The sequence below is a fragment of the Castanea sativa genome, chromosome 3 (genome assembly GCF_040712315.1).
Source record: "Castanea sativa cultivar Marrone di Chiusa Pesio chromosome 3, ASM4071231v1".
Taxonomy (NCBI): Eukaryota; Viridiplantae; Streptophyta; class Magnoliopsida; order Fagales; family Fagaceae; genus Castanea; species Castanea sativa.
In genome coordinates, this window is record NC_134015.1 from 13,440,916 (window position 1) to 13,453,612 (window position 12,697).

The 12,697-nt window shown below is 31.7% G+C and overlaps 1 protein-coding gene across 1 annotated transcript; it reads left to right on the top strand.

Moving 5' to 3' along the window:
* The first annotated feature begins 427 nt into the window (after positions 1-427).
* LOC142628536 (phytyl ester synthase 1, chloroplastic-like) lies at positions 428-7,880 on the top strand. The gene is made up of 7 exons (XM_075802614.1): positions 428-511; positions 3,391-3,583; positions 4,699-4,857; positions 5,887-5,993; positions 6,899-7,020; positions 7,143-7,251; positions 7,440-7,880. Exons 1-7 carry the CDS (start codon positions 428-430, stop codon positions 7,458-7,460), a joined length of 795 nt encoding a protein of 264 aa, XP_075658729.1. The 3' UTR covers positions 7,461-7,880.
* Positions 7,881-12,697: the final 4,817 nt, after the last annotated feature.

Below are 12,697 nucleotides of genomic sequence, written 5' to 3' on the forward strand. Positions count from 1 at the left end.
ACAGGTAACTCACTCCGCTTCTGCAGAATCAAATAAAATATTCTCATTTTCAGCGAAAACTTCCCCAGAAAAAATTATTAACAACATAGATTGATGAGTTTATCAAAGTTTCATAAATTTGAATTAGCGCTATTTAATATTGTGTATACGCATATGTAGCATACCATGCGGTTGCTTAGATTCAGTCATCTTGTGTTGTATCCAAAATTGCTTGATGGTTTCGATATATATCCACATATTTTAATAATAAAAGGTTGGAATTTTAGATAGGCTAATCAAATGAACATGTCACCAATTTTCACTTATTTGCGTATAAAGAGAACAGCTTCAATGCCTACCTTTTTCTAAGTCATTTACGATTTAATATTTATATGGTCTTGTTCAATTTCTTAATTTCTGTTACGTATGCTAAATTCAAATAACTCATATGGTTCGCATTTGGGCATGTGGGTGCTGTGATACAGAGTGGCCAATATTCAGCCTTGCAGAAATCTGTTCTAGTCCAGGAAAGGTAACTTCTTACTACTTCTTTCTTTCATCGTTTGGCTGATATATCAATTAATTATCTCTCAAAAACTCCCACCAAAGAAATTAATAGCAACTTCTGTAGAGAAATTTATCAAATTTTGGCCAAACTTACAAAGACACTGACGTTAATACCTTTAACATTACTGGAATGTGTGAATGTTTGGAATGTATTTTTTTTAAGAACCCAGACTGAATGTTACTGAAACTTTACTAATGAATCTTTATTATTGGCATGTGGCCTTGCCATGTAGTTTAATCATGAAAGTATATTAAAAATTGTTTTATGTAGTATGGAGAAACCATCCATTGGAGGGATCATTTGGGTTTGTGTTTCAAGCATCTGATTTCCTGTTTTTATTTCAAACTACATTTTGAACGTAAATCCATTCAGTATAGTTGCTAATGATGGTTGAGAGGGTCTTTTGGTATATTGCATAGAGAAGTTGATTGTATTGGTTTGAAATGAATAGTTTCAGTATTCTGTCAATGTGCTATTCAAATTAAATAGCTTTTTTTTTGGTTTGGGGGGGGGGGGGTGTATACCGTATAGACTTGCTGCATTTGAATTATGGAGCCATGATATGAAGTGTGGTGCTTTTGACAAAATCATTGTAGCTATATGGTCAACTTGACGAATTGATTTTGTAATTGTGCATGAGATAGTAGGTTCCAATACTTTTGAAGTGCTATTCACTTGGCAGTTTACACGGGTCCTTTTGAGGAATCCACTTTGAAACAGTGTACGAATTTGCAAGTGTGAAATGTGACCAGTTTTGCATTTCTTTGCATATATTGCGGCAGTTTCTTTATATCCTTAGTAAGGAGTATATTGAAATGCTACACTTGAAGGATAAAGTGAAGTCACCGTTAGGTATTTTAGCCAATCCCAATCTTGGTAATATGTTAATGGATAAAGTTTAAAGTAATATACAATGCAACAACATTCTAAAAGTATATTCTAATGCAACTTCTTAGCTGTGAACTATTAAATGAATTATTGAGATCAGTTTGTTGACTCCTGGGAATATTGAGTGGAAATGGTAAGCATTTTCATTATATTACATCAGTTTTTAATTTATAGGGTCATATTTACTCTAGAAAATATGATCACATTTGTGTTCTTATTAGTTCATTTCTTCTCTGTCACTTTCAGCAAAGCGAAGACATATAATTATCTTTGGATCAATGATGCATGGCGAATGTTGCTGCTCTCTTCTAAGAACTATTGTCATACATCTCCTACAATGTTGTACCTTTGCCATGTTTTTCATGGATAGTCTGTCTTCATTTACATTCCAGCTTCTCCTTTAATTATGTTATAATGTTATTAAGACACCGCTTTCTTTCACAATTGTGGTCAGCATTTTGCCATTTCTTTATTTATTTATCTTCAGATTTCAAATAGATGAAATGATGCAGAATCATACTTTGCATTTTGTAGAATACATGGCATTTTATAGAATTCTAGTGAAGCAGCTAGTGTAGAATATAAGGAAATGTCTTCTTCTTTTTCATCTTATTTAATTTTATTTATTCATTTATCAATCACTAACCGTTGCGCAAGTTAGCAAATTGTGAAATTTGAAGTGAAAATAGATGTGTCAGTAGTATTATTGCTAAAACAAATAAGGTCGCCCATGGCGTGCACAGCCGCACACACAACTACACAAGGGTATTTTTTAAATTGATTTCTGCCCGATAATAGTCTGTCTTAGAAGTTTATAAAAGACAAGTTTTATAAGCACCACCAAAAAAAAATCTGAATGACTCTGCTTGAGAGACAGAATTTTGTGCCAAGTGAGCTTGCCGGTTTGGTTCAAGAGAAAAGCTACAATTCATTTCAGGCGGATGCTTCCTCCAATAGATTGGTTAATATCGAATACATATGGCTTTATTTCCACTGAAAAAAGGGGGAGGTTCAGGTGGAGCTTTGAGTATGTCTTGATGGCTGGCAGGTCCATGTGGAGTTAGAATTGTGTTACAGCATGACTTAGAAGCGATTAATAACACTAGTAGGGTTGTTTGGTACTTTCGTTTAAACAACAGTTTTCAGTGTTTAAACAACAATAACACTTTTGACATGTATTTCTATAACACTCAAACATGTATTTCCACAACACTGAAAACTGAACAACAATACTTAAACATTGCTACCAACGGGCCAAAAGGTCAAAACACTGTATGTGCAGTGTCCTACTATAAATAATTTTTTTAGAAGCTCATGGGACAATTGACTCTCTCGCCCCTGGCTCGCCCAGTATTGGCTACAATCAAGTTGTCTCTCTCAGTTCAAATACCTGCATAAGCCAAGAACCATGCTGGCCAATGCAAGAAAGCTAAACGTCTGTGGCTGTCTCTCTCTCTCCTCAGAAGACTCACATGAGGTAATTCAGAATGAAGCCAAATTACAAGAAATAGTTGTTCCAGAACTAAATCAGTGCTGTCCTTTTCATATTTTACTGTCGTTTTATTATTTATAGTTTACCTTTTAAGTTATTACATGAGTCTGTTCTTTGCCCATGAATGTTATTCACATTTAATGTTCCACTTCCACATTTACTTTGTTTTCCATATTTGTTTCTCATGTTGGGTAGGAAGTAAAGAGCTGAAGCAATACATGAGCTGGAGCTTATTTAGTACATTTTGCATTTCTGGGTTTGTTTTAAAAATTAAGATAGCTCCATATAAAAAACCTTTTTTTTTTTCAATTTATTATAGTCTGTGCTAAACATAATTGGTGTGAGTGATTCAGTTAGAGTGGTTTATGGAACTTTCTAACTGAAAATTTTTTCGTTTATTTAAGCTGTACTCAAGACTTGGAAAAGAGTTGGTAAGTTTTTCAATTTGTTTGTCTTGAAAAAGAGTCTGCCATTGCATTTAGAGGCCAGGACATCAGTTATAGGTTTCCGGGTATTGCCCTTTTTTGTGTCGAATTCTGAGAATAAGCATGAGAGTAGAGTGCAAGTGAGGAGTTTAGGTGATGCTGATTCTAAAGTGTTATCCTCAGATTCAGTTGTGGTGAATGTAACTTCTATTGGTGGGGAGAGAGGGAAAGGTGGGACTTCAATTGATCAAGGAAATGGGCATTTAAGGTCTAAATTTTAGGAGAAGAGGAGAGTAAAGGATGAAGCTTTGGAAACTTTGAAGCCTTTGTGGAATGATGGATATGTGCCTGCATATCCTTGCTCATGATTGTACACCATTTGAAGGTCTTAATCTTTGAATACTAACCTCTTTGTGTAAAAAAATTTCATTAAGGTTTTCAGGAAGTTCAATTGCATTGTTAATTCATTGAAATGATAGATTATGTCTGTAATTCTTGTAGCTATTTGACTATCATACATAATTAAAACTAATTTGAAAAGCAGCTATGATTTATTTCATTGTAAAATTTGTTTTTAAACAGAAGCCCAAGACACCATTATTCATTTATTGCTTGTAACCTAACCCTTTATTTTAAACTGTCCATTTTATATGTTTATATACTTTTTTTCCCTGTTATTCCTTACATGAATAATAGGGAGTCTAACAATTACTTAAGATTGATTGATTACGCTGATGATAGATTGTGAAATTTGTTGGTATATATCGGGAAAAGGTTGTAAGGTCAGGTCATATGAGTTAGCAATAGTAATTACGACAACAGATTTTGACTTTTGATGTAAAGCCTTAGTCCCAAAATGTTGGAGTAGGCTATAGATCCTCAACAAGACTGATTGGGGTCAGCCTCATGTTTGAATTAGCGAAGTTAAAAGTCCTTTAAGGGCTGTACATGCTCTCTGTACTTGTTTGAATTGAAAAGCATAAAGAGTGTTTGTGGGTAATGGGGGTATGATATTAGCTTGTTGGTTGGTCAGGTACTTCTTCAGTCTTCACTTGCCTATGGGCTCCCTAGTGCCAAACCAAAATAGGTTGGCGTCTCCCAAGTGAATTTAAATTGATGAAATTTTATCACATTTTATGTTAATTTAGTTACAAAATTGATTTCATTAATCATTGAGATCTTTTTTTTAACATAATCGTAGAAATTTCCTTTGCAGTGATCAAATATTTTTATGTCCTTAACAAATTTGTTGTGTGCATGTTTCTCACACATGTGGGTGGGTTTGTATTATCCTTAAATATACAAGATATGATAATTTATAGATCGGTGAATTTTGTTGTATGCAGGGCTGGTAAAACTCGTAGAAGAAACTGTCAGGTTTGAACATGCTTTATCTCCACATAAGCCAATTTATTTGGTTGGGGATTCCTTTGGAGGATGCCTAGCACTTGCTGTTGCTTCTCGTAATCCTGCCATTGACCTAGTTCTGATATTATCAAATCCAGGTTAGATTCCTAATATGCAGTTCATTTTTTTCTTGTAAATATAATCTTGGTATGTTTTTGTTTGATGATCAATGGTTTATCATCTGAGAAATCCTGATCTTTTGATATTTCATTTTAGCAACATCATTTGGCAGGTCTCATCTGCAACCATTGTTTCCTATCTTGGAAGCTATGCCTGTCGGACTGCATAGCACAATTCCCTATCTTCTTGGCTCAGTTATGGGTTCCTAATCTTTCCCCTTCAAGTCTACTTGTGGAATTGTTCAACATGTGAAAAAATCGGATACATTATTGCTAATTTAACTAATTCACTGTGCCTTTAGTCTTAGGAATACCGCATGCCAAGTAATCAGCTACTATGGTGCATGAAATATGAATTCAGTTGCTGTGATTTTTGGTGCTGCTGCTGTGAAATTAGGTGCTTGATTTGATATCAATTCTTTTTTAATATTATTGCTAGCATGTTCATAAAGACTTGATCATCTTAGTTTATTTCTGTATTCTTACCCTGAGTGAAACCTTGAATCTTGTCTATAAGTCAACTTAAAAATGATTTATTTGAATGAAGTACTTTTAGATTAATATTTTATAATGATAAGTTTTGTACTGCTACTATCAATACGAAAAGTTGAACAAACCCTGGGAACAACTTGAGTCTATTTGGTTGAACTGCATTTTAATCCTTACTGACCTAATCTATTTAATAGGTAGCAAATGCTTGTTTAACTAGTGAACTGGCAGCCATTAATGTAATGTTTATGTCTTACATATAATTTGTCTCTGCAGCCTTGGTTTCTCCAACTGTTGCTCTTGTGCAAGCTTCTACACTTTGGTTATCATAGTTTGACCTAGGTTGCCTTTTACTGTAAACGTCATATTTTGTAAATAAATTTTATTTTGTTGAAATCTGATTTAATAGATTTGCACTATTATTTCCCCTATAAATTTTGACGTGTTTTTATCCAGTGTCACTTTTTGCAGTCCAAAATTCCTCAATTTCTGATTTATCATTTTCTATTTTGACATCAGGTGATTCAGTGAAGGTGGCTGCAGTCAATATTGAAAGCAGTTTTCCTCCTGGGCAAAGATTTGAAAGGCTGTCTTGCAGCCTCACTGGGTTGTTACCATATCTTTCTGTATGGAATGCTAGCCAATTGGTTTTCCCCTTTTTTATTTTGTGTTTTCATAGATTAATTTCTCTCCTTTCTGCTTAAATTTCCATTATTTTCAACTAGTTTTGCTTTTTTACCTTTTGCTTTTTGCCTTTTGTTTTGTATTTTAGGCATAGTTTAGTTGTGCTCTCTTTAGTTTCCATTTACGGAAGTTTCTTGTAGCTTAGTTATATATCATTAGAAGCTATTATCTCTGTCCCATTTTGTAAGTCCAGTTTAGAAAGTCCTAACTTTCTAAGAGAACATCAATTAACTTTTGTATCTCACCCAAAAATAAAGAAGTTTCAAAATTTCTGTTGTAAACTTTTCAGAATTCAAATTTAAATAAAATAAGAACAGGTTTATATTGGGAACTCAGTAATTAATGACCGAGAATTATTTTGGGACAGTGAAAATGGAATACTTGACATGCACAATGAGGAGTAGTCTCATAAAAATTTAGTAAATGATAACGAAAGAAAGAAAAAAAGTGAAAAAAAAAACCTCTTTTTGCCACATTTAGCAAATCTCCTTTACTGGGGAACCAAGCCTATTGAGTCCTACAGTTGAAAAGTTTGATGAGATACATTTATTCAATGTATCTCACTTGCATTACCAGAACATTTCAAGTTTTGATCACCTATATATGGGTTCAAGGTTGCTGGTAAAATACTAGCTTATGCATACAGAAGGATTGCTGGTTGGGGTGGGTTTTATTTTGTCTAGTCTAAGTTGATTCCTCAGTTCATTTGCCTTAAAATGTTTATTTTTTTATTTTATTTTTTGTTTATAGTTAAAATTACTTATTGAAGCAGCCCAAGTAATATTGTGGTATCAGGACTATTGTAAGATGTCAATATGAATTTTGCATCACTCCATTTTGTTGTCAGGGTTTTGATGATATTATACCAAGGGACGCTCTTCTTTGGAAGCTGAAGCTGCTTAAATCAGCTGCTGCTTATGCCAATTCCCGTCTCCATACTGTAAAAGCTGAAGTTCTTGTGTTGGCTAGGTTTTTCTTCTCTCTAGATTTTAACTGATTACCAGCTAGATTTTACTTACTGAGATGAAGAATTTACTTTTAAAGTGGTAAAAATCTTGATTATAAAGATTGATGAAGTATTTGCATTTCAGTGGCAAGGATAACATGCTTTCTAGTAGAGATGAAGCCGAACGACTTAAGAACTCATTACAAGATTGTGTTGTTCCTCACTTCAAGGACAATGGGCATACCCTTTTATTGGTATGTGAGAATATGTAAATCCATCATATAATGTCATGGGTAGCTCTCATGATCACTTTCACGTTAGTAAAGCTACTAATGACACCTAGATTTTCATGAGCATTGACTTCCTTTGATTGGTACTCTCAGTCATATTGACCAAATATTTACTTTCGTTGCATTGGTTTGAAATCACCTTATCCAACCAGGTTGAATCCCAAGTTTACTAGCATCCTTTTTCCATCTGTTCTGGCTTCAGTTTGTCCAATGGAACATTGGTTGACTATTTCATTTGATATGTATGGTGCCAACAATGAAATGCTTCAAAATCTCTTTTTCTTTTTTTGGATAATTTCATTTGATAGTTACAATGGGGGGAAAGGGGATTTGAACCCTAGATGTCTTTTTTGGAAGCACTAGGAGGTACTAATTGAATTACAAGACTCTTGGCACTTAAAAATTTCTTGGATATGGAGTCCAAGACCATGTTTAGATGATGTATTTTAAAATTTCTCTAAATCTATGATTACTTATCAGCTTTGAGTTATCTCAAAATATTTAAACTATTAACAGTAAATTGCAAATTACACCCTTAAAGTTTAGGAGTGATGGGATTTTACGTCCTGAAGTTTCAAAATTTGAATTTTACCCCCTGAAGTTTGGTGATGTTTGGATTTTACACCCTGACATTTTAGAATTTGAATTTTACCCTTTATAATTTAGGAGTGTTGGGATTTTATTCCTTAAAATTAAAGCACCCCAAACTTCAGGGTGTAAAATTCAATCACCTCCAAACTTTAGGGGTCTAATTTGCAATTTACCCAAATATTAAAGTGTCAATGGACTTCTATTCCATGATAATTGTATTCTACTTGAAATCTTGAACATTAAGGACCCAATTCATAGCAAAACCTGGAGATTTTAAAGATTGAGCGGACTCTTAACATTGAGGATTAGGCAAATAAAAAGACATACCATGTACAAAATGGTTATGTACGAGAAGACGATCTTAATGATTTCAACTACATTTAATGTGCACATATATCTTATTATAGTGACAATGTTGTGGTTCTAGTTTTTTGTTTTTTATTTATAAAATATATACATTACTTTTAGCTTTTGAGTACAGCTTTTTATTATATATTTTTATAAGTTTTGAGTGTTTAGACAACAATAACACTTTTGACGTGTATTTATATAACACTCAAACTCGTATTTCTACAACATTGAAAACTGAACAACACTACCTAAACACTACTATCAAACGGGCTATAATTGCCTTGATAGCATGAATGCCAGCCATATTTTGAATATGCTACGCTACGGTGATTTGTTTCTATTTAGTTGGTTAGAAAGTGCGAGAAAGTGAAATTTTTTGGATTTTCTTTTAGTGATTAGTTGTACATGTTTGGTTCATCAAAAGGTGAGAGAAAGTAAAAGAAAATTTTGATTTCTTTTGGTGGTTTGCATTTGTTTGGCTTCATGGAAAGTGAGTGAATATATATATATGATAGAGGTTGGTGAGAACTAAGATAAGGTAAGAGAATATGTTGCTGGGAAAGTTGAAATTATTTTATATATTCTCCCTTTTATTGAATTAAAAAAAAAAATTCTTTTATATATATATATATATATATAAGATAAGGTAAGAGAATATGTTGCTGGGAAAGTTGAAATTATTTTATATATTCTCACTTTTATTGAATTAAAAAGTATTATGGGTTTTTTTTAAAAGATATATAAAAGATTAAAGAAAAAGTATTATGGGTTTTTTTTAAAAATAGATTAGTGGGTAATTGGGTGGGTTGGGTTGACTCTGGGTATTAATATTTGGTTAAATCATAAATGGGCAATAAATGGTCTAATGGGTGTTTAGTACCCGGCCATTTATGATCAGCCCAAACTCACCCAATTCACACCCCTAACCCTGATTTGCTTTACTCCCCAGCAGCCCATGGTACTCTGAAACTCATCAACAAGGCGTGGGCTGCTCTTGGTGATGAGACCATGAGAGAAATCTATGTGACGTGCATGTGGGTTTGCGTCCTTCAATTACTGCTTGTGGGATGGATCGCATGACATTCCACTTCAAACCTGAAATGATTATTGAGGTTTGTGGAAAATAATACTTCGTCTTTTGTTTAGTAACAGAATATTTTAAAATTTTATAAGATTTTATTTACCAAAATTTAACCATAATTAGTAAAAATATAATTGATTAATTTAGAGTAATAAGTTCATCAAGCACAAAAAAAAAAAAAATACAAAGTTAAATCTCTTCACAACCCATTGAATAAAGAAAAGAAAAAAAAAAGTCATACTAAATATTTCAAAATACATAATTGATGATATCAACCATTTTTCCCTTTTTCTTTTTCTAATAGACCTCTACCTTTACCTAACTTTATGCCTATGCAATGCACGGCTTAATCAAATTTCATATGTAAATTCAAATAAATTTTAAAAGTATAATTAAAACTAAATTATAAATAAATAGTAAAAATAAAAAAATAAATTTTTTTTTAATTATATGATAAATTTATATTTTGCAAGTCTAACTTGTTTTATAGAAACAAAATCATATAGTATAAAATAATTTATGATAAATAATGAAACTTCCTTTTAATGTTTTGAAACTTTTGTTAATTGAATTATGATCATTATTTTTCTGTAAAAAGAATTTTTTTAAAAAAGATAATGCTATTGTTAAATAGTATGTATATGATTGCATTACTAGAAAAAAAGAAGAAGTCTTAGTTGAATTATTTATTATTTATAATATTTTTACTCTAATTATGCACATATAAACACAACATGACTTTAGACAAAGAATATACCTCTGTTTGTTTCTTTTTATGACTTTGAGACGTAGAGAGAGATGAAAGTGTGAGTATGTAACTAAAAGGTGAAACCTGTTGGTGGGAGAGAAACATGAGTATTAAAAAAGTTGATAATTCATAAATGAAAAAAAAAAAAAAAAAACTATACCAATTGTTGTGGGAAAGACAGCGTAGTACAAAAGTTGAATATCATGAATTGGATTAATCTACCTGTCAATTTTTAATGCGAAAAAAAAGTACAATGTATGTGGAGTTTTTGTTTTTATTTTTATTTTTGAAGCTAAAGAAAAATAGCTTAAACATAAAGGCAATTCATGCACAAAATCTATTCAATTTGGAGTAATTCTTAGGGAGCACGGAGAATGGTGCTCCCTCATCTCACATTCATGGTGTGGTCCATTTATTAAATTCATGGTGGGGTTCACTATAAATGTGAGAGGAGGGAACACCATTTCTCCGTGCTTCGGAAGCACCTAAGAATTTTCCTTCAATTTGACAAAAAAAGAAAAGAAAAAAAAGAAGACAACAAATACAAGCTTGTTAATAGGTAGGGTAGGAAGGAGTTTCCATTAAACTCAAACTGTACGGTACTATTTACAATTTTTTATTAAATTTTTTACTTGAACCAAAAAATAATTCCTTCCCAGTAACAAAATAAATTCTAAACTGACTACATATTTTTTTGCCCTCAAGTTACAAAGAAGGTATTTGGTATCAAATGATACCATGTCAGTGGTATCAAATTTTAATAAGTATGAGACATGTCAACAAAAATAACTAACCCAATAACAATTGAAAGACGTGTTAGTGGGTAGTTATTTTTGCGTACATGTATTTCGTTTATTTGATTTTGATATGGATGACATAGTATTATTTGATATAAAATACTTTTTCCAAGTTGCATACTAGGTTTTATTAATTATTAAAATTTTAATTTATTTTATTAAATGTTTTTTTTTTTGACAAAATGTTAGGATATATTTCCTCTAATCATAAGATAAGATTTAACAATAATTAAATTTAGCTAAAACTTTATCATCTTTTTTTTTCTTTGAAAAGAAAAAAAATCCTATTCCAACTAAAAATCTATTATAAAAATTTTTCAAACTTATACTATATTTTTACCATACCAATAGTCTTTTCGTATAATCCCTCTTGCACCCATGCATTTGTTTTGTTTTTGTTTTTCAAGTCGCAACTTACACGTATGTATTTGTATATAATAGCTTTGAATTTTTGATTTAAAAAAAAATTGGTGCAATATGATAGCTTTTCTTCTTCCTAATATCTGTGTGAATTAATTTCACATTAATTTTACCTCTTAATGTATTTAATATTGGAAAATGTTCACCAATGCCCTTAGGGCATTGGTTTAGGAGCTATTTTTAGAAGCATTTTATTGGGAGAATGATAAAACAATAAATGGTATTGACAACTTTTTATATATTCCATAAAAGTGATGTCAAAATTTTCTTATTATGATTTATTAATAAGGGAAATGCTAATGAATGCCCTAAGGACATCCATTAACATTTTGATTCATTCCCACAAATTCTTTATTCTAAAGTGAGTACACTATGCTAAACCTTAAATTCACAAGGTCAACGGTATTGTCCAATTCTCTTTATAGAGGGCTTCGAGTCCTCTTTCCCTCATTTATTGTCAGAAAATAAAAGCAGTGGCTTATTGGAAGAAAGAGGGGCCTTCAAAGCTTCAAAATGTTTTTGTTATTTCTCAAAGTTTTTAAGTTGTAGGGTCAGATACTTGCTTGTTATCAATTAATAAGTAATATTGTATGCTTATTTCTTGTCATAGAGTTTGAAGTATTTCTGTCACATGAAAGTATGTACTCTTCTGCATATCTCGATAATTTTGAGTATTGGATTTGTTAGTTGAATTTCTCTAGTAGTCTATCTCATATGAAAAGCAAACTGGTTGATTTTTTAAATACAACTTTACTGATCAGTCATCCGTTTATAATTTTTAGTTTTCAATATATATTTTTTAAGAAGAAATCAAGAAGCCCACATAGCTCAAACCTATACTTGTTAGTCATCTACTACTCTAGTTGATATAGAGTTACATACTTTGCTATTTATCAAGTTCCTAAGCCAATATTTCTGCTTTTGTATTTTTTCTCTGGCATAAATGTTTTATGGCATGGAATAGTGCAAAGTGAGACAAGCAACCACCATTAGATATGAAGATGTTACAACTTACAATTACCTAGGCTTTATTTGTTGATTAAGTAACCATCATAATCTCTTTAAGAACTAAAAATCAAGATATGCTTGTGATTTGAACTTTGAGTATTGGCCACAGACTAGTAGTCATTAAAAGTTAGGCTGAACCATACCAAGAGTACAAACCCGTTAAGATCAATCTCAAAAAAAAAAAAAAAAAAAAAAACCCTGATGTGGCATATACTATATTTTTCCGTTATTAACTTCCATTTTGTTTGCTTGATTTTCAAATCCGTACTTTTTTTGCTTCTCCTTTTCATAAAGTCTTTGACAGCTCTGTTTTGTTGTTTGGAATTAGATTTATACTTTTTGGGTTATTATTGTGCTCCTCATTTTGCTGTTAGGAGTTAAATAAGATACTGCTTTTCAGTTGATTTTAATGTT

Coding starts and splice junctions, on each gene's coding strand:
- LOC142628536 (XM_075802614.1), top strand. CDS start 428: ATGGTTCGCATTTGGGCATGTGGGTGCTGTGATACAGAGTGGCCAATA. Junction 4,858..5,886: donor TCTGATATTATCAAATCCAG/GTTAGATTCCTA, acceptor TTTTGACATCAG/GTGATTCAGTGAAGGTGGCT. Junction 7,021..7,142: donor GAAGTTCTTGTGTTGGCTAG/GTTTTTCTTCTC, acceptor TTTGCATTTCAG/TGGCAAGGATAACATGCTTT.